The sequence below is a fragment of the Micrasema longulum genome, unplaced genomic scaffold (assembly GCF_059751315.1).
Source record: "Micrasema longulum isolate JH-2025_06_02 unplaced genomic scaffold, ASM5975131v1 h1tg000147l, whole genome shotgun sequence".
Classification (NCBI taxonomy): domain Eukaryota; kingdom Metazoa; phylum Arthropoda; class Insecta; order Trichoptera; family Brachycentridae; genus Micrasema; species Micrasema longulum.
Window position 1 is genome coordinate 1,503,126 of NW_028277353.1, and position 21,860 is coordinate 1,524,985.

The following is a 21,860-nucleotide window of genomic DNA, read 5'->3' on the forward strand; positions in this document are numbered from 1 at the left end:
ACCAACTCTTAATTCCAAACGTATTTTTTATAAAGATTATTATAATCAAACCTTAAACTGTACATGGTGGTTCATAAGGCACTGCAATGGTAAAATAAATTCCACTTATCCCCCTTTTCTGCATGTTCAATATTGAAGTTAAAACGTTTGTAAAAACAAACAATTTTCGTAAAAATGTAGTATTTGTCTAGCCTTTGGTACATAGTAACCTATTTTACCGAAAATAATAAATGATGTAACTTTTTGTTTCAATAAAAGTTTTATGTTGGATATTAAGAAGTACTTAATAAGTTGTTGGAATTAGTTGAACGGTGCCAATAACTGCAAGAATCTCCCAAATGTAATCTAAAAGTAACTTACTAATCTTAAAATTTCTGCCGAACTTGTTTGCTTGTTAACCAAATGATTCCAACTTTTTTATTTATAAGTTATAATCTTTAAAAAAAACAAAAAAATAATAAAATATAGTTAAAAAATTGGACTTTAGAACTAAGTTACAATAGTGACGCAAAAAATTAACTTTTTTTTTTAACCGGATCCAAAAATTAAAAACTACTCTCGGTTAAATATTAATTAACTTATTAAGGCTTTTTGGCTGTGCCCGTGTCAAGCTATAATAATTGACAATAAAAAATATAAACTGAAATCAATTACATTAAATTAAAATGAGATGTGATGCAATAAAATAGCAATCCAGAAGCACAAGGTATAACTAACAAATAAAAAAGAATCGTAGAAGTCAATGTAAAAAAAAAAAAGATATTTTATTTTGTTTTATTTATTTTATAAACATAAACGGCAAATCTGCCTTTTACAAACATTTATAATATTAACATATTTGGCTATATATATATATATATATATATATATATATTTTAAAACATGAATTACCTTATACCCAAGATTTATATATAAAAAAAATAAACTAAAAATTAAACAAGATTTATATTTCAAAAAATAACCTAATAATTATACAGCATATTCAGTAGAAAGTTTAAATAATAAAACATTCTACAGTAAAAAAATAAGAAAATCATAATTACTGTTTCACACAGCTAGGCAAAGTGAACAAAAAACTATAAATATATATATTATGAAATGCATGAATAAATAAATATAATTACCATTCACCATCTTTGAAAAAGTTCAAAAGGTTTGTTCTATGGGAACAATACCCTACACTAAATATATCAGATACGTGGGAATAACTATTGCCGAGTTCATGAAGTCTATTTAATACGGCATTACAAGTATACACTGTCCGTGAATTGTTGCTACAAAACGGTGGCACCTGTCTAGTCATTCTTCTAGGCACCCTGAAGTTGATATAAAGATTAAAATATATATTACACAAATTTAAAAACATATTTGAGATATCGTTTTTATAAACTTACCCTATACTGTAGTAAGAAATGAGAGTAATGAATAATATGTCAAATAACAGTGAGTACTAAATTAAATAATGCAATAATACTAAAATACAGAAATTATACACAGAGACAACACTCCATAGATATCCGAGCTAAAAAGTCATCTCTAAAGGAAAGGGAATGGCCAGCGGAGGGAGCAAATGTCGCACGTCAAATCACGTCGACTTTCGCAAGCAAAACACCCAGAACAGTAAAAAGCACTGACTGTTTACATTGGTCTACTGTAAGTTCTATTCAAGATATCGCTCCCTTCCGCATACGCGTCACCTTTGTTTATCGTTTCACTATACGCCCGACTAACTAAGCAGGATAGAGACAGTAAATAGCTTACGACATATATAATAGTAACATATTTATTTATTCATATTTTTTGCTTACAAACTATAATTAAAAATAAAAATAATGTGACCTCACTGGGGTTTCCCGTGGCGAGAACACTTAACAATATACTTTTTTAAAATTACATTTGAGAATAAACAAAGAAGACTAACTTAAAAACGAAGATAATTACACATTTTTTAACATTAGCATAGCTAGTTTAAACAATGTTAAAAAATGCTATCACACGTTTTTAAGTCGCATATGCTGTCCAATAGTATCTACATATTAAATAAATAATACTGCTATAACAACGGATGGATCGATCAAAGATCTTGGCGTCATATTTGATAGAAATCTTTTTCTTTCACAGCAATGTGAAATGATTTCAGACAAAGCAATGAAATTCTTGGGTTTGTCATTAAAAATACGAAACATTTTAGAAACATCAATTAAATTAAATTATTTTACTGCTCACTGGTGAGGTCTCTGTTAGAATATGCATCTCAAATCTTGCCACCATTTACAATGTAAATAAAGACAACTTAGAGAGAGTCCAGAGAAAGTTCCCACGATATGCTAACTATAAGATGGGTCTACCCCTTTCTGAGATATCGCATGATTTGTTACTAGAAAATTTGCGTATATCCTCGCTTTCAACTAGACGCATAGTAGCTGATGTTGTCACACTACACAATATTGTGAATAAAGTTATAGATTGTCCATGCTTGCTAAATGAAATAAACTTAACGATTCCATTTTAGACCACCAGACTTAGATTTACTATCCATACAAAATCATTTCAAACAAATTATGCTCAGTTTTCGCCGTTAGTGCGATTACATCTAAATGCTAATAAATTTAGTGATCTTTTTGATATATTTATTACTTCGCCTGCGTTAATCAAATCAAATATTATGTCAAGTACAATTTAATAAGCAATTAAAAACAATGTTTATTATCAACAATATTTTGAGTTTGTCCAAATTTTTGTAGACAAGGACTGGATTCATCTCCCTGGGGAGCTGTTAACATTAACATATTACAACAAAGATGAAGAACATTTAAGAGAAGGTAATATAGAAGTCTAGGCATCTACAGGGCTTATGACTTGTCAATGGCTGGTTTAAGTGGCCATTTTACAAACTGTGTGACATTCACCATTCTGCCCATATTTGAACGTCTATATTCCTTTAATTCTTTCATATGTTGATGTTTGTGAAGTTAAAGAGCTGAAACCTTTATTTATGAGGGTGAGATTCATCTAATTGAATTATTTCACCTACATACTAGGCAACGCGTGAAATTGTTAATTTTTTTTCAATTCTTATTCAAGTACGTCTTCATGGACCAGGTAAATTTATCAACAATGTGTAAAGTGGCCACTTAAACCAGCCAATGACAGGTCACAAGCCCTGTAGATGCCTAGACTTCTATATTACCTTTTCTAAAATGTTCTTCATCTCTGTTGTAATATGTTAATGTTTAAATTAGTCACTCTTTTGCCGCTTGATTATTATATTGATAGAATAAACTTTTTTTATTTGTATATATACATATGTGTGTATATTTTTTATTTCTTTACATTCGGTTTTATTCTTTTAGATATTTAGTAACACTTTGTAAAAAGTAAATTGCGTACTTTTAAATAACTTCTATTGTATATTTTTTAACATGTTTTTATTACCTTAATTTTTCATCCTTTGTATAATTGCTACCTTTTATTGTTTATAAACTGAATTATGTAATTTATAAGCAAATTTTTATTGTTAAAGCTTTATGGACGTTTAATGTATAAAAAAGAAAAAAATAAAAAAAGAAGTATTTGAAATAGATAAAAACATTACATACTGGAGGAAAGTTATACCATCGATTTTTACATCTTTTTCAGATCAATTTGCGCAGTACTTTAGCGTACACATAGGCATTTAAATAATTGTTAGGAGACAAACGTTTAAAAGTAGCCGGCAAACGCCTGCAACAGACTTAAGTCCGTTCTATCAAACACATGCCAATTGGCCGCAGGTTGAGGGACCATATTTCACGCTCATGCTTATTCTAGTTATATACGTCAACGGTTTGGTCTTTCTTTATTGATTCAAGGATTTATATTTTTTTAGTTCTGGGCTGCATATGTGCCTTGTGCTGCTCAACACAGGGATGCTGTGCAGTTGGTTTTGGAGCAGATTGACGTCATCAGAAGACTCACAGAAAGATACCACCCCGACCTAGTCCTCTGCACTTCTTCTAAAGGTAGATATAAATTTATTCATATTTTTTTCATTACAAACTAGAATTAATAATAAAAATAATGTGACCTCACTAAAGTTACCCGTACCGAGGCCACTTAAAAATATACTTCTGAATATTTTTTTTACATTTGAGAATAAACAAAGAAGACTCACTTAATAAACCGAGATAATTAACAAAATGTTCAGACAGTTTTAAACAAACGTATTTATGTTTATAATTGATTAATGTACATCTCTATTATTTATATTACAAAACGCTAGAAAATGATAGAACGAAAACATGACATAAGCCATACATTTGTGGAGCAGTTGATTCAATGTTGATTTTCGCGAATAAAACAATCCGTTTTACTTCTACCTAGCTCCATTATCCATGAAACATATACCTTTTTAAATTACTAACTTGTCATATATTATGTTTGGCAAAAAATTTTACTCCCTTAACATCAGTATTTAATAACATATCAAAAAACCCCCAGAACTTTATTTACAACACTATTTGAGTTTGTCTAAATGTTCGTAGACAAAATACTGGATTTCATCTTATCGGGAGTCATTAAGATGAACAAATTACAACAGGGGTGGAGAATACCTTAAATAAGGGAATATGCAAGTCTAGACATTTACAAAGTTACACACTGTGTAACATTTACTATTTTGCCCATGTTTGAACATCCATATTTCTTCAATTCTTCCATCTGTTGATTTAAGTGAAGTTAAAGATCTGAAACTTTTATTGCTGTGAAGAGATTCATCTGACTGAAGTATTTCACATCCTAGGTAACATATAAAATCGTTTTTCCAATTTTTAAACTTTTTCTTGGACCAGTTGGTTTTATTAAACTATTTGAGTTTGTCCAAATGTTTGAAGACAAAAGACTGGATTTCACCCCTGGGATTTCAGATTCATTCAGATTAACAAAAATGGTGAATGTTTAACAGTGTGTAAAGTGGCCACTTAAACCAGCCAATGACAGACCATAAGCCCTGTAAATACCTGGACTTCAATGTTACCTTATTTAAGGTTTTCTTCATTTTATTTTATTTAATGCACAAAATACACAATTTTACATAGCCACAATTATATGTTTTTTTTATGTCCCGACTTGTTAGAAAATTTCGTGTTAAGTCGGGACTCTTCGATATATAAATCAAAAATAATTATTAACATATTAAAACAATATACAGGTAATAAAAAAATATGCAAAATAATCAAAACAATATACAAAATATACAAAATAATAATAGAAAATAATAATAATATTCTCCATTCCTGTTGTAATTTGTTAACCCTAGAACTTATGTGTTCATAAAACTATAATAAATTTACAATTCAATTATTGCTCAAAAACATTTATTTTATTTTTTTATTAAATATTTTCGTTCTTACGATTTACCAAAATATTTTCATTTTGGGGGCATTTTCAAACAACTCAATATCAAAAAATAGGAACCAAGTTGTGGTAGAGCGGGATGCAAACACTACGAATCTCGGACCTCTGATCCGTGAGTCCGCGACACCAGCCACGGGACTACAACCTGGTTCAAATATTATATTAAGCGAACAAACGAAACCTAAAACAAAAAATAATACTTTAAAACAGTGCTTTGAGAATAGCACAAAAAAGAGTTAATATAATTATTAAAAAAAAAAAAAAAGGTAAATGTTTAAAAAAAACTAATATAGTACGAGTTTATATTTCTAGGTAAGATGTTAACAATCAAGTGCCCTAAAACTTCTTTAATATAATTTTTTAATTGAAGAATATTTTAAGGCGTTGTCTAATTTAGTCATATAAATCTCGTCTGCACCAATAAAGGTTTTAGTTCTTCAAATTCAAAAAAATTAACAGTTAAAGTACTTCCTCTACACATCAAAAAACCGTTTTGATGGCCGTGGGTCTTCCTATCAATATCCCGTTTAAAAAGAATACGTTTTGTCAATAAACGAGTTACTCTTTTGAAATGTTTAATTTTTTAATTTCATATATGGCGATTTGAAAAGATTTAACTCTACTACTCTCACTGCCCTTTTCACTGAGAGGTTGGAAATTTTATGAAGAGCCTTTGTCGGAGATTGTAATTTTTTTTTATGACCATAATACAAACAATAAGCACAAAAATCAACAGACGAAAGAATTAAAGATATGTGGTTCTTTAAATATAAACAAAATAGTAAATATTACACAATGTGCAAAGTGGCCTTTAAAACCAGCCAGTCCCAGGTCATAACACCTATAAATGTCTTGTTTTCCATATTTCTGTTTCTTAAATGTTCTACATCTCTGTTTTTATATATATACATATGTTAATCCTTACAACTCCCTAGAGCAGCGGTTTCTAATTTTTTTCGGCTATGGAACCCTAATTATTAACCTTTTTTTAGCGAAACCCAATCTTGAGAATAAAAACGTGAATTGACAAAAATAATATTTTAAGACCCACACCAAAAACACCAGATTGTTTGCATGTTATAATGTTCGACTTGAAAAGAAAGACTATTTTGAATTTAAAATCTTGACTGAAAGTATTTAATGTAAAGAATGAATTTTTCAGTTTCACTTATAATAGCTCTAAACTTAGATTTAATGTCTGACAAATGAATACAAAGATCTGGAGTGGCATCCAATTTAGTTCTGAACTTGTTTTTTATGTTGGCATAAGCTGAAAAGCCACTCTCACATCGGTAAGTCGATAGAAACGGAAGAAGAGCCATGCCAGCCTTCTCGGTACACCCAAACGGAATTCGGAATGTAATATTTTCAAATAGCAAATTTAGAAGTGTATGGAAAAAAACAATGAAAAAAGTTAAAGTAAATTTTAAATTTTGAAATTAAAGTATCAGAACGCTTTGACTGTCACTCTCACGCGTGGGCGCCATTTTTCAAAGGTGGAGCTATTTATCGATAAAAGCGCCGGTGTTGCGACGCCGGCTTCGGCTGTCTGTTTTCTACAAAAATACGTCCTAACTCTCAAAACCCCTGTGACCCTTTCACGGAACCCCAGAGTTTCGCGGACCACCTTTTAGTTGCCGCTGCCCTAGAGGGTGGAATCTAGTTCTTTTTTGTTCAACATAAATTAATTTAATTTTAATTTTTTTATCAATGTAAAACTGTTTTTACACTTACATACATTAAATATTATTATGAAGTTGTTTGTTACTACGTCATCTGCAACGAACGCTCAAAATAAAACATAATGTATCCACTGTGTGTATGACTACCAATGTTATATAAATTTAAGCTAACGGTTACTTAAATATATCAGAAACAAAATACTCTCTACGATCACTTAGTAGCCTGAGGCAAATCTTAACGCTGTCAGCCACAAACACTAATTTTTGAAGCAAAAATGTTGGCTTATTTGAATACTTAGAATACGGTCTTCCCTTTTTTCAGTTATTTATTTATATATAAGCAAAATCATTTTTTTCTTTAATTCTGTAGTAAGATTCGGAGAGGTATGGCTGCGGTCCCAATTTTTAATTGACGTAACATTGTGTATCATGTAGCATACTCGTCTAGAAACAAATGTTATGATTGAGCTTATTTGATTAAATGTTTAATACATAAGTCTGCATAAAATATAAGAGATTTAATAACTCTATTAAACAACCCTAAATTTCGCATCACGACGTAACGTTACGGTATCATTTGCGCAGGATTTTTTTGCGATCTTTTAAGAGTTTTAAAAAATATATAAATATACCATTATTTAAAATCAAAACATACACAAAGAAATAAAACAAAAAACAATTCAGGTTGAGCTTGCCAAAAAAGATAAGAGATTAAGTTAAATATATAAAAAACTGCAGTAAGAGAAATAATAAAAGCTTTAAAGGCTTCATTATTATTCGTGGTTAAATTACATAGTGATAATGAAATTTAAGCTCCTTAAATATATAATATGTTGAAAAAAGTAGTAGTGGATGAACAGTTCCGGAAAAAGGCGGGCACTTTTTATGTGTTCTTTTGCAATATTTTGTACAAACATATTTTAATAAAATTTAGGCTAGCGCCATGCTCAGCCGAGATTCCGCTGCGGAAATTCTGCCGCGGAGCGTCAATTCATTTTATTGCATTACTTTATTGTTATCGGCCACACTACACTAATGTTCGGTCGTTCCGTCGGCGGACTGGGCGGAATGCTCGCTTCCGGCGTCTGTTCCGCCTTCCGCGCGCGGATTATCCGTCAGCGTCAATTGGCAACTCCGCATTGCACGTTTTCTAATATATTGCGCCACTCTCAGTGAAAATTTTGCCAACTGCATAAGGCGTATAAGGCTCGTTGGCCTACGGATAATCCTCCACGGATTGTGTTGTGCGGATGCTCGTTCGGTCGCGGATTTTCCGCAGCGGAATTCCCGCTGAGTGTCTTACTATAGTGAAACTTAGTATTTGTATAAATCAAATTAATAAAACGTTTATTTTACTTAGAACATCTAATTTAATATTGATCGAGGCCAGAAGGTTACAAAAGTTCAAAAAAAGGCAAGACGAAACTTACCATTTGAGGAAATCGCAACATTTTTTTTTTAACCCATCATTTGTGCAGTTGGAGCAAATAAAGTGTAAATTGTAATTAATTTTACAAAAAAGTTAAATATTATGCAGGTTTGTCATAAGATAAGAATTGTGGTGAGGAATCAATTTTATTAAGGAGGCAATTAAGAAAGCTGTTTTCACTGACGAAGTTAATGCCTTGTATCAACAGAATGAGGCTTACTTAAACGTTAATAGATAAGCGTGGTTGAAAGGACAATTAAGCGAAGGATTTACTTAGAAGAATTTATTTATATTTCGTTTGTGGAAACAAAAACGAAATGGAGGATTCAGAAATACTAAATCTTCTCCACCAAAGTTTATCTAAGGAAAAAGGTTATTTATTTGTAATGTAATGAACCCGATGTCAAAATACTTCAAGTATCAATAGTTATGTATTTAAATATTGCAATGACGACGAAAAATAGTTTTAGGAAGTAACTTTTAATTACTTTTGTCAATAAATCTCAAAATTTTATCTTTCCCTTAATGTTCGTATTTATGTTTTTTTTGTTAACCTGCCTACCATAAAAAAACATCTGTCAATACAATATTTAAAATATCTGTGATTGTTGATCTTAGTTATGAAAATAATTCATTTTGTTATAATTTTCAGCGTATCTCTCTGTACTAGAAAAGAGAAATTAAGGTGTGGTATAGTGGAAAACCAAATTTAAACCTCTCACTGGGACCACAATCCAAACCGTTAAGTGTGGATCAAACAATATCATTAATAAACGAGGATAAATTAAGGGGATAGTTAAAAAACCGATCAGAAAAAGATCAATCAAGAGGGAAATACTCTTTATATTTTAATTTGTCTAAAACCATAAAAAAATACAAACTTTTTTAATTGATCCCATAAGCGATTTAATAAACTTATATGAACCTACTGGCCAAATTTTCTTTTTTAACTCTTGTATACCATGCAAGAGGTCTTAGGTTCGATTTTCGACATGGTTGACTATTGTCATAAAAAAGATTTTCATTTTATGAAATGCTTTTCGGACCGCTTCAATTCTGCATTTTATCTCAGTGCCGGGGTCTAGATTCTCAGTAATAATGCTGCTTATGTACCTGAACTGTTTCATTCTCTCAATATTGACAACCTTTAGTTAGAGGATTACATTTGGACGTCTTTATTGACTCTACACCATCATTTTAGTTTTGTTCCCTTTAATATTCAAACAGAAATGTTCACCGATGGAGTCAATCTTATCAAGCAGTTGTATATTTTATGCAATAAAAACTGTGTCATCCACATAATATATTAAATAATACTAGCTACTGTAACTAGAACATGATATAAAAATAATGTAAATTAATGCCTCGACACGGGATATGCCCAGTGAGGTGTTCATGAAGAAAGGAAAAAAATAAAGATATTTTGTTTAATAAATAAATAACATTATTGATGACAACACTATTGACATTTACATGGAGATTTGTTTTGGTCAGCGCTTCTATGAAGACCATGTCAGAGTACAGGTTAAAAATGTCAATGAAAATAATCGAGATACGCTGCGGGTTGTATACGAATATAGTGTTCTTTGCACCATTGAGTTGGGAAAAGAAATAATGAATGGAAAACAATATTTTTTTATAATCGTGAGCGTTTTTCCAACATCATAATAAAAATTAATCCAGCATTCGCTCACTGATTCTAGACCAATTTACAATAATATCAAATTTCATCAAATAATGTGAAACGTGATTGTTGTGGTTCTAAGGCGGCCGAATTAATTGAATAATTGTTTTCTGTGTATAAGCTTCAAAGCCAAAGTTGTGTTTAAGATTTATATCGGTCTGGGAGGGGTAGGTTTGTGGAAGACAATAAGAACTTAGAAACCCCTGGTGGTTTAAGTAAGGGTGAGAACTAAATGTAAGGATATAATATAGCTATTCATTATTTGCTGGAATGGTAGTTCCTTACTTTTGCTTAATTAATGTCAATCGAAGTAATTATTAGGTACAGAAAAAACAAATTTATGACCGCATCACTGCTGGGACTAGAGTCGTAAATTGATTAGGTGTTGAAAGAGTAAAATTTAGACCACAAGAAATTGAAAAATAATATACATTATTCGACATGATAATAAGAAACAAAAAGATATAAAGTAAAAATAGGTATATAATTAATTAACACAGTTTTTTTTCTCAAATAGGAATAAGTTTATTAGTACCCAACAAAAAATCAAAAATATTGAAGGCCTAAATAATACAGAAAATATTTAGTTATAATTTTTAAAAACCCGTCAAAATTGAAATTTGTTACGTAACAGCTAAAATGCAGAATTTTTGATTCAATTTGTTACATTTATTAACATAAACATTTAAGTAAAGTGGAATTTTAATATCTTTTTATTACAAAATGTAAAAATGTTGGAAATGATCTCTAAGAATAAAACGTAAAACCAAAAAATATTTTAAAAACCTAGAACATTTATGAGAAAGAAATATAAAAGCTCAGGCATTTACAAGGTTTATGACCTGTCATTGGCTGGATTAAGTGGTCACTTTACACACTTGTAACATTCCCTTTTTTTGCACTTATTTGAAGATTTAGATTTCTTATTATTTATTTTTTATTTATATTTCTTTCATAATGCAGCATTGAATTACTTTTGTAATGAAAAAAATAATGCTTTATAGGTATCTAAAATAAAAAAACTAATATATATATATAAACAGATTGAAATATCATTTAGATTTAGTAGACGGGAACATAATCAAAGCATTGTTGATTAAACTAACTGGTGCAAGAAGAAGTATGAAAATTAGAAGTGTTTTCAAGCGTTGCCTAGTAGGTAGTAATCTCACCCACATCAATAAAAGTTTCAATTCTTTTATTAAACAAAAGTCGACAAACAAAATAGTTCAGTAAATTTGAATGTTTAAACATAGGCACAATGATAAATGTTACACAGTTTGTAAAGTGGCCTCTTAATCCAGCCATTTTGAGTCATAAGCCTTGTAAATGCCTAGACTTCCATATTACCTTCTCAAAAATGTTTTCCTTCTCCGTTGCATCAAATTTAGCAGGAAAAAAGTAGTTTTTTTATACTATTTTCACGTTTTCAAATTGAACACGATTTCGCTTGTTCAGTAATTGGCTTGCATACCATTCCCTGGACGCGGTGATAACGCTGACTTTAATTGACATTATTTATTATTCTTGTACGAGGTATCCTACAACAGTACTATATTATTTATACCGAAAACCCATTTATGAACTCAAACAAACCCCGGAGTACGAACTTTTAAATGGGTTCTCTGTTGGTCAGATTTCTTAACTTATTAAAAACATGATGAAATTTATGAACCTAAAAAATTAAAATTCTAATTTATTTATTAATTATAAATTTATTGTTGTGCACACAGTGCTATGTTAGTATAATATTGTTGAGGAGTGGACGAGGTGTGTAGAATACCTGGTCTTAATAAAAGTGGACTGTATTGTTAGGGAAGGGAGTTTGCGCAACTCCAATTATCTGCTGATGATGAGGCGTGATGAGTGCTGGAATCTGGCTGGTAAAGCTGGCGGTCGTGAGACGCTGGCACAGCTTGTATGGAGCTGGCTTCACTCATAGAATGTTATTTGTGTACTGATCATTTAATTTTATTGAAATTATTTATTGACAATTCTTAATGGAATTTTATTGTAATGATGTTATTACTTATTTTTATTTTTATTTTTATTTTTATTTATTATTTTTATTTATAAAGGAAAAACAACAGTTGTCATATAAGAATACAAAATATAAAAAATAGTACATACATCCAGTTAAAGTTTTTCACAAATATAATGAGAGAACATGTTACACAGTAAAGACAAAAATAATATATTATTTAAGATATGAAAAAAAAGAGCTAGTAAGAAAGTTAAGGGATGAGGAAATAGAGTGGAGGAGTGGAGGAGAGGGATTTTCATAATATAGTTGACCAATTTAAAATTTCGATATTATAGTAAAATAAACATAATTAAAGCAACATGGACTTATTATGATTGTATAATGTTTTTTCCGGTACTCACACGTAGAGCTATTGTTAAATGGAGTGCGCTAGAAAATGGGAAGGACGGGTAGGTAGGTTATTCGATTGAGAATTGGTCCGAACAAATATAATGTTTTTATTTTTTTTTAAACATAAACCTAACACAACACTAATTATGTACACAACACAATGTATGGTTTTTCAAAAAGTAGTTTCGTATTTTGTCGCAAGATAGGGTTGAACTTAATTTGATCTGGCGACACTGTACTGATTTTGACAAATATGCTAGTGTTAGAAAGGTGACATTTCTGTAAATGTTTTATTTAAAATAAAACTTTGTTTTGATCTATCATGTAAAAGTTATTGCATTTTAAAAATAAATGTATCGAGCGAGGAAATTTATGGTATTTTGTTTTATTTCCTGAAAGGCAAAAATGCGTCGCAGGCTCGTGAAAAAAAAGTGCGGTTTATGGTGACAATGCTCTTACAACACGTGTACTCACAGGTCTAAGGTCCGAGGTTAAAATCCCATTTTACTGTAACTGGATTTCCATTTTTCCAGCCCAAGTTATTTACGAATTTTAGTAAATGGTTTTAAAACTTAAATATTTGAGTAAATAATAAGAACTGAAGTATTTCTTATTAATATTCAAAGCATTAACTTTGTGGTCCAACATTTTAATATTATGTTAATAAAATTTGTATAAAACAACTCACCGACTTATCTGTCTACCGGTTTCGAGACGTAATCCGTCTCTTCGTCAGGACAACAACACTATGTAATGGTCACCCTACCCTCCCCCTCCCTTTTCCTCCTTTTCTGATTGTTAATCCTTTTGAAATATTAGCTTCATAAGTCATTAACCCTCGGTGGTGACGTAGTGAAGCATGTTTCTAACCCGCATGTCGATTTTATATTTTTGCAAATCTACTATGGTGAAGGTGTGTTGTACTATGGTATTTGCATGTTAGTGTAGTGTTGTTGTCCTGACGAAGAGACGGGTTACGTCTCAAAACCGGTAGACAGATAAGTCGGTGAGTGGTTTTATACAAATTTTATTAACAGAATATTGAAGTATTTCTGTTTAAAATATAATAATATATATTTAGTTCTATGATAAACATAGTCTTATAAAATTTTGTATGTGTTGCCTAGTAGGTGTTTTAATTTGGACTTTAATATAAAAATCAAGCATTGATTTGAGTCAACCAATTTCATTTAATTATTTTTTCAAAAACAATTCACAAATTCATGAATTATATTATAATTATATTATATATATATAAATACTGGCTAATTTTTTTTTCAATACTATAAATTCCTTCGAAACACAAATACAAGTAAGTCACTAAGTAACCACCAGGCCTTACATTTAATTAAAGGTTTTTCTAATAATTAAAGTAATTATGAACGCTGAGCATGATGAGATCAAAAAATACTAAGTATCTAGACTTGTATAACTGTCTATATGGATCTTCAGTCTAATTAATCTTCACATTCGTTTGAAAATGCCCTAACAAGGAAAAATAGTTATCCAATTTTCGGTTTTTGCTATAAATAAACTCAATAAGTAGCCCTAAATCAGTTTGATTATAATATGGAAATTATAATATGAAGGTCTAAAAAATAAACGCCCACTAAATTTTAAAATAATTATTTGGATTTATATTAACTAATATGAGTAAATATTAGTATACAACCACCAGTCTGTCTCATTATCAGGACACTCACTGCACCAACATCAAAATACTTCAACACTCTTTTCCCTTTACCATATTCGTTAGTATATATAATATCATTGAAAAAATACCTAAATTACACGCAGAGTTAAAGGGGAGGCAAACACCATCATGTCCGAACACGCACTAAAATTAGGTTACAATTATTTAGCGGTATTTTGAAAAATGAGTAGGATGGAACGGGGAGAGCTAAGAGGTTGAAAGCTCCGCGGTTGGTTAATTTAAAAAAAAGTTTGCAATATTGAAAAGATATTTTATTATATATTAGGAGAATGTTTTTTTTCAAAGCTTTTTAAATGTGAAACACCTCACGTGAGTGTCCTGATAAAAAGATGGGTACGTTTCAAAACCTGTAGACATAAAAAGTCAGTAAGTGGTTACAATCTATTATTATTTAACATTAGTTAAAATTTTGGACCAACAAAAATTTATTTATTTTACCTACATGAAATGGATTAAGCTCTTACTTCACAAAAATCAACAGATGGAAGACATGAATCATAGACAGAATGATGAATGCCAATCAAAGGTTATAAGCTCTGTAAATAATGACTTCCACTCTCTTCTGACATCATGTTTGGCGAAAGTGACGGCAATTTTTAAATTCAAACTCAAAAATCAGCATTGCACTTTTGAAAACATGCACAATAGGGAAATATTACCTGTTTTTTACATTAAAAAAATAATGAAGGTCTATGAAATACTGTCCAGTAAAAAAATATTTTTAAATTTGTAATTTTGAATTCCCACAAAAATTGGCCGGGCCCCTAATACTTCACGATTCATGTTTATTTTCAATTTGTTCCGGACCATTAAATTTTTTTTGGAACATCGTCAGAGTTTTTCTAGTGACTTATTTTTTTCAAATTTATTTTTTAAAGTTATATGTGAAAACATTTCTCCACAATATCCATTTTAATTTAGAAAATACAATCAATTGTTCTTAATTAATTTAATTTATTTTGATCGGTATTGGTAGTATGTGGTTTTTCCATATTCTTAGACTGAGTCAGCTTGGGCATTTTACCTGACGTATAACCTCTCGATGGCTGGTTTATGTAATCAAATTAAGTGATTTTAGTGTCATAAAATATTTTTTCGAAACCATTATGCTGTTTAATCATAAATATGTTTTTGTAAGCTGTCAGAGATTGGTCTTTCTGTAATGTTCTTTTTCTTTATTTAGCTTACTTCCTCGTCTTCTCGCTTTCCGGAAATGTAGAAAGAATCCATTACGTATGTTGAAGAGTCATTTCCGTCACATCCAGAATGCGACAGCCGACATTTTTCAACGGAATGAATAAATATATCCGAGAAAAACTCACAGTATCAGTTGGACGTAGTTATGCAGAAAGCGTCCAACCATCAATATGCTAAAAATAAGTATGCCGATTTCGATAGCATACTACGATATCTTTATGTAATAAAAACGTCCAACCTCCCAGTGCTTTACTTTTTTGCCAATAAAAGAAATTTAAAAAAAGAGTGAGAACAGTGACAGCCGTGATGTGGGATAGAAACTTCGTTAATTGGCCAAAAAAGTATAGCACTTGGAGCTTGAACGTTTTCAGCACATAAAGATATCGTAGTATGCTATTGAAACCGCCATTAATCATTTTTAGCATTTTGAGGGTTGGACGTTTTCTGCATAACTACGTCCAGTTAGCACTGTAAACTGTATTCCTCCCTTAGTAGCTCAAAACTTAAGGGAGGGTAAATTTCGTTTTATTTTTATTTATCTAGTCGTTAAAACACGTACTAGCGCTTACGATGCCCAATGGCGTGATAAAATATTATCTCGTTTTAAATCATGGCGAGTCGTGCTAAAAAACGGGTCAATCATTGGCTGTATTATTTATATTGCCGTTTATTGGTTTTGATAGGTTCTACAAACTGTATAACATTCACCATTTTGCCTATGTTTAAACATCCATATTTCTTCTTTTCTTCCATTTGTTAATTTTTGTGAACTTTTGCCGCTGAAACTTCCAATGCTGTGGGTGTGATTAATTAAAATTAATAATGAATGAAAAACTTAAAGTTATAAAACTTTACTAAATTATTTATTTATTTCATTTATTTATTCACTCAAAATTACACTTGTTCAAATATTAATGAACTTATTAAGGCTTTTTAGGATATGCCCGTGTCAAGCCACAATAAATAACAATAAAAATATGTAGTAAAATTAATTAGATCAAATTATAATGACATAGAATAACAATCTAGAAAAAAAGGTAAATATAGTAAGTAATAAAATTCCAAAGAACATAATGCAAAAAAGATAATCAGAAATAATTTTTAAAATATAAATTATACAAATTAAGAATCACACATAATCAAATATACAAAATAATGGTATCATTAAAATCAACAAAATAATAATAAAAATATAGTAGTATTTAAAAAAAAAACAAAATAAGAGTATCATTGAAATCAACCGAAAAAGAATATATATATAAAAATATGATTAAAATGATAATTGAGATGTTTTCTAGAAACTCACCCAATACCATAGTAAGAAATAGAAGCAATAAATCATAAGCCAAATAATAGTACGCACTAAATTAAATTATACAAAAATTCATAATGCATGAATGAATGAATGAATAAACAGATGTTACCTTGATGGTGTAAAATCACGCAAACTTAATTCTATAGGAATGTTTCAACTTAAATCACAAACATTAGGCGGAATGGTGAATGTTGCACAATGTGTAAAGTGATCTCTTAAACCAGCGATAAGTCATAAGTTATGTTAAAGCCTAATTATCGAAATTCTCTGATAATTTCTTCATGTCGGTTGAGATAATATCTTTCAAATCTTAACATATTCCTATATGATACTAAAAATCGAAAAAAAAAAACATAAATATTTCGATACCCCAGTTCTATAGGGAAATAACTCAAAATCTTAAACCTTCGAGTAAATGATGCTACATAGTTAATAAAAACTCCCTTTCCATATTTTAATAAAAAAATAAGTCAAACTTTACTAGGGAACATTATCATGAATGTGAAAAAAAGTAATACATAAATTGTTGAGGAACAAATAAATAAAAGAAAATAAAATAAATACATTTTACGAAAAATTTGGAATTTGGAGTTACGAGTATGTCCCTATAGGACTGGGGTATCGATTTTTTACATCAGATATTATAAAAAATAGTAATTATAATGTGGAAACTAAACTTTAATAAAATATTTGGTTTTTTAACAACATTTCTTGGTGAAACTGCATTTTAATTATAATAATAAAAATACGTATTTAGTAAAACTCGTTGATTCCCATAATTACAAAAAACATGATTGACAACCCCTGTTTGCACATGTTTAAAACATAGAAATTTGTCGAATGTTCCACCAATCTGACGACGTCAATTACGATGAAACCCGGTTGCTATTTAAAATGATTAAAAAGTAGAATAAAACTATATATGTAGGTACGTATTTTTATTATTATAATTAAAACATAATAAGTGAACTAGCCAACATTTCTGGCAAAAAAAAAATATACAAAAACCAGTCAATGACAGGTCATAAGCCCGGTAAATGCCTTAACTTCTATATTCCCTTCTTTGAAATGTTTTCCCTCTCTTTTACAATAAATTGAGATGAGTATTTTATTTTACTTTTGATACATTAGATAGTATTTATCAATATTCACGACCATCGCTTATTATGATGCAAAATCATCCCGAGTTACGGTGCGAAAATAGATTTACCAATAAATGTATACATAAGTTCAAATAACATAATAATTGATATTAGTTTCCAATAGGAATAGTAGCATAAAGAAACAAGAAAAGAGTAGAGATTAAGGAAGAGGAAGGTGATGTCTTTTCAGGCGTGATTTAAACAGGGCTTTTGTATCTACGATAGAGGGATATATTATTTAATTAGGTAATATTGTGTAAATATGTGCGCAGTTGTCATGTTCGGGTTTAATATGCTGGACCAGGGTCTCAGGGTATTAGGAAAGTATAGGAGGTGTGGAAACAGCCTGGCGGACATTATACAGGTAATCTCTGTAATGCTTGCCGCGGATGAAGCTGACATTATTTAGTAAAAGCCGTAAATAAAACCACGTAAGCTGGATTTTATTTATTGCTCAGTAGAAAAGCTCGTAACTCCGAGATAACTGAAGAGAACAAAAATATATAAAGCTCGTTATCTGGCGAGCTTTCAGTATTTGATATCAAAACGGGTAGAAAATATTTTTAAACCCGCTGGTTTTATTTCAATTCGATAAAAATGTACTACCCGTGTAATGTAATTTTATCCGTTTTTGACGTGTTTAGGAATAAAGACAAGAGTTTGTTTCGTTTGAATTCGTTTGAGAATAAAGCAAAAATAATGAAATTGCGTACATTTATAAAATAATTTAACCAATTCAGGATAAAATTAGGTAAAAACATAAAGGGTTCAAATTGACGATTTCTACGTATTTGAACGTAAAGTTGAACAGACGAAAGATGTCACTTATTTTATTATATAAAAATATTTTGTTTTACAATTTAACTTTTTGTAAATAATGTAAATTGTACATTGGAGGGATTATTACCAAATGGCAATTTCTTCCAACTAACCAATATAATAAAAAAATATTACAAGACATTCAATATATTTAAAAAAAAAAAGCTAACGATCTACAAAAATATTAAAAACTGTACTTGCTTATAAATTACCTTAAATCAATATTATTGTTCAGTGGGAAAAAGGAATAAAGAGGAAAGAGGAAAATAAAGGTGTAAAATAACTCATATATTTCTTATGCGAGAACGCATTTGATGCCACGAATCACATTAAAGTTAAGGCCATTTTGAATTAATTAGTTCCAATAAATGACTCAAGGGATTTTTTTTGTTTTTTTGCTTTTTATATATCTTCCGTTTGATTGTGTAAAATAACTACTTCTTTAGAAACCAGAACATTATAATTACGAACGCAAGCGATTTCTTTTTCTTAAATATATTTTTGTGTTTTTTATTATAATGTGGGTTTTTAATTTATTTCTGTAAATATGCCGTATTGCAAAAAAACGATTTCTTAAATTGCAATTACCTAACTGGACAAATTTGTTTGACTACTTTTTTTTATATTATAGGATGAGTGCGCGTGAGTTAATGTAAGGTAAAATGAGAAAAATGGATTTCAATTGAAGTTATTTATTAAGTAGTTACACACGAGTTACATCCTATTATTTCGTACAGAAGGAATTTACAATAGCAAGCACTGGCGGAGAGCTGGTGGCCGGGAAAAACTAACTAACGAGATGAAAAATGTGTTAAGTACGAGTACTTTTGATTTTTGATGTAAGGCGTTTAGTAGCCTCGTCCAGGCTGACGTTGCAGCGGACTTCGCGTTGCGGGCCAAAGCAGAATTCGGACCTGCCAACTTCACAGCTGTTGGTGTTGCCCACCACAATATTAAGAGTTAAATAAAATAAAAATAAAATTATACAAAATCATTTTAATCTATTAATAACATAATAAAAAAAGCTGTATTTAATCTTTGTTAAAGGAACCACGGGTTAGTCAACAATATTTTGAGTTTGCCCAAATTTTTGTAAACAAAGACTGGATTTTGCGTCGTAGGGAGTTATTAAGATTAACATATTAGACCATGATTGGGAAAATTTAAGATAAGGGAATATGGAAATCTAGGCATTTACAGGGCTTCCAATCTGTCATCTGTTGGTTTTTAGTGGCCACGACACACAGTGCAATAGTCACCGTTTTGCCTATGTTTGATCTTCCATAATCCTTTGATTAATTTACTTTGTTATTTTTTTCATTAATGCGGGTGAGATCATCATACTGAATTTTTTCAATTACATACTGGGCATCGCCTGATAATAAAGATTTTTTTGTAATGAAATCGGTAAGCAATTAATTCATATTATTTTCAAAACCATAATTCTTTTATAATATAAAGAAAACACAAAAAACAAATGAACTTATAACAATTAACATTAAATAAAATAATTGACAAGATTATTGGTGTTTTATAAATGTTATTACTTTATACTTAAATTATTTTTATTCAAAATCTTTTATTTCCAAAATTATATAAAAGCATGATTTAAAACCCCTGTTTGTACTTGCATATAACAAAGAAATTTGTTTAGTCTCTCACCAGTTTGAAGATGTTGGTCACGACGAAACCCGGTCACTGGAAAAAAACGTGTAAATAAAAGTAGAATAAAACTATATACGTATTTTTATTATTATAATTTTATATATATTTAAAAACAAAAGTATATATTAGAACAATTAATTAAAGATGGGTTGAATTTAATAAAAAACAAAAAAAAAATGTCATTAGTTAGCCACAAAAGCGTTAGATTTTGCTTCATATTTAAATTACTGTGATTCTGTGATAAAAACTGAAAGGTTTTGCCAAATACGTTTTTTCCAAGTTTTATTGCAAGCAAATAACTTTTGTTTTTTCTTTCAAATCGTACATTTATGTTTCATAAAATTTCCAAGGCTTCTAACTGCTGCCAAATCCACCCCAATTACTTTATATTTCCCGCTATACACAATGGAGCCAATTATTAAAAAAATATCATTAAAGAAATATTTCAGAGGTGGATCCTATCTCAATTATATCTGACATTTGATTATTAGGAAAACATAGCATTTTACTCGAAGATAACTGAACTGGCTATACAAAATCCTTTATTTACCTTGACACCTGACTCAAAAGCAACATAAACGAAAATAACATGCTAATATACGATCCCGTTATCCAGGATTCTCGAACACAGGATACTACCTATATAATCCCTTTTCTCGCATGTGCAGGCAGTACATTTTCCTCCCAAACTCGCCTGATTCCACATTCCTTATCCTTTAATATGTATAACATACTGTATTTTTATCAAAATTATATCCCTGTTAAAAGTTAGCTATAATTTTGAGTTGATTATGTTTTTTTATATTTTATTTTCACAGATATATGAATGTTTAAAAATACATTTATGTTTTTTTGTACAAAATTTTGACCAAACCCTTCTTTTTACCAGTCTGTTTTTTTGGTTGACTAGAAGATATTGCTTTTAGCAATAAGTCCGCAAAAGTACTTATTCTTTGTACTTGAATTTTTAAATCAAAAACATAAAAATAAATTGAAAATATTTATGTACAAACTGTTTGTTTACCCAATAAAATAAATAAAAAAAGTTGCCTCTTTGAGTATTTAAAAAAGAAATATTTTTTCAACCAAGTGCACAAATATACTTAAAAATCTGTTTTTTGCATGTGCAGGCAGTACAATTTCCTTCCAAACTCGCCTGATTCCACATTTTTTTATCCTTTTATATGAATAACATAATATATTTTCATTAAAAAATATTTGTGCAGGCCTATCATATCCTTTTTAAAAATAATTGTTATCATTAATAAATTAGGTTTTTGCATATATGTATAATTTATTTACTAACTTTTCTTTTGAACATTGTGTTTTTTGGTTGGCTGAAAGATATAGCTTCAGCAATAAGTTAGCGAAAGTATTGTTTTTACTTAAAGTTTAACATAAATTAAATAAGGTTTACTGGCACAATGCGAAAGATATAGATGTTT

At 29.8% G+C, this 21,860-nt stretch overlaps 1 protein-coding gene across 2 annotated transcripts in view; it reads left to right on the forward strand.

Annotated features, from left to right (window-relative positions):
• Window positions 1-21,860, forward strand: part of LOC148284150 (dipeptidase 1-like) — a 275,985-nt gene that overhangs the window by 112,540 nt on the left and 141,585 nt on the right. For both annotated transcript variants that reach the window (XM_088242587.1, XM_088242588.1), the window contains one exon: window positions 3,869-4,001. In XM_088242587.1, coding sequence (XP_088098713.1) covers window positions 3,869-4,001 — 133 coding nt within the window. The remainder of the gene's footprint in view (window positions 1-3,868; window positions 4,002-21,860) is intronic.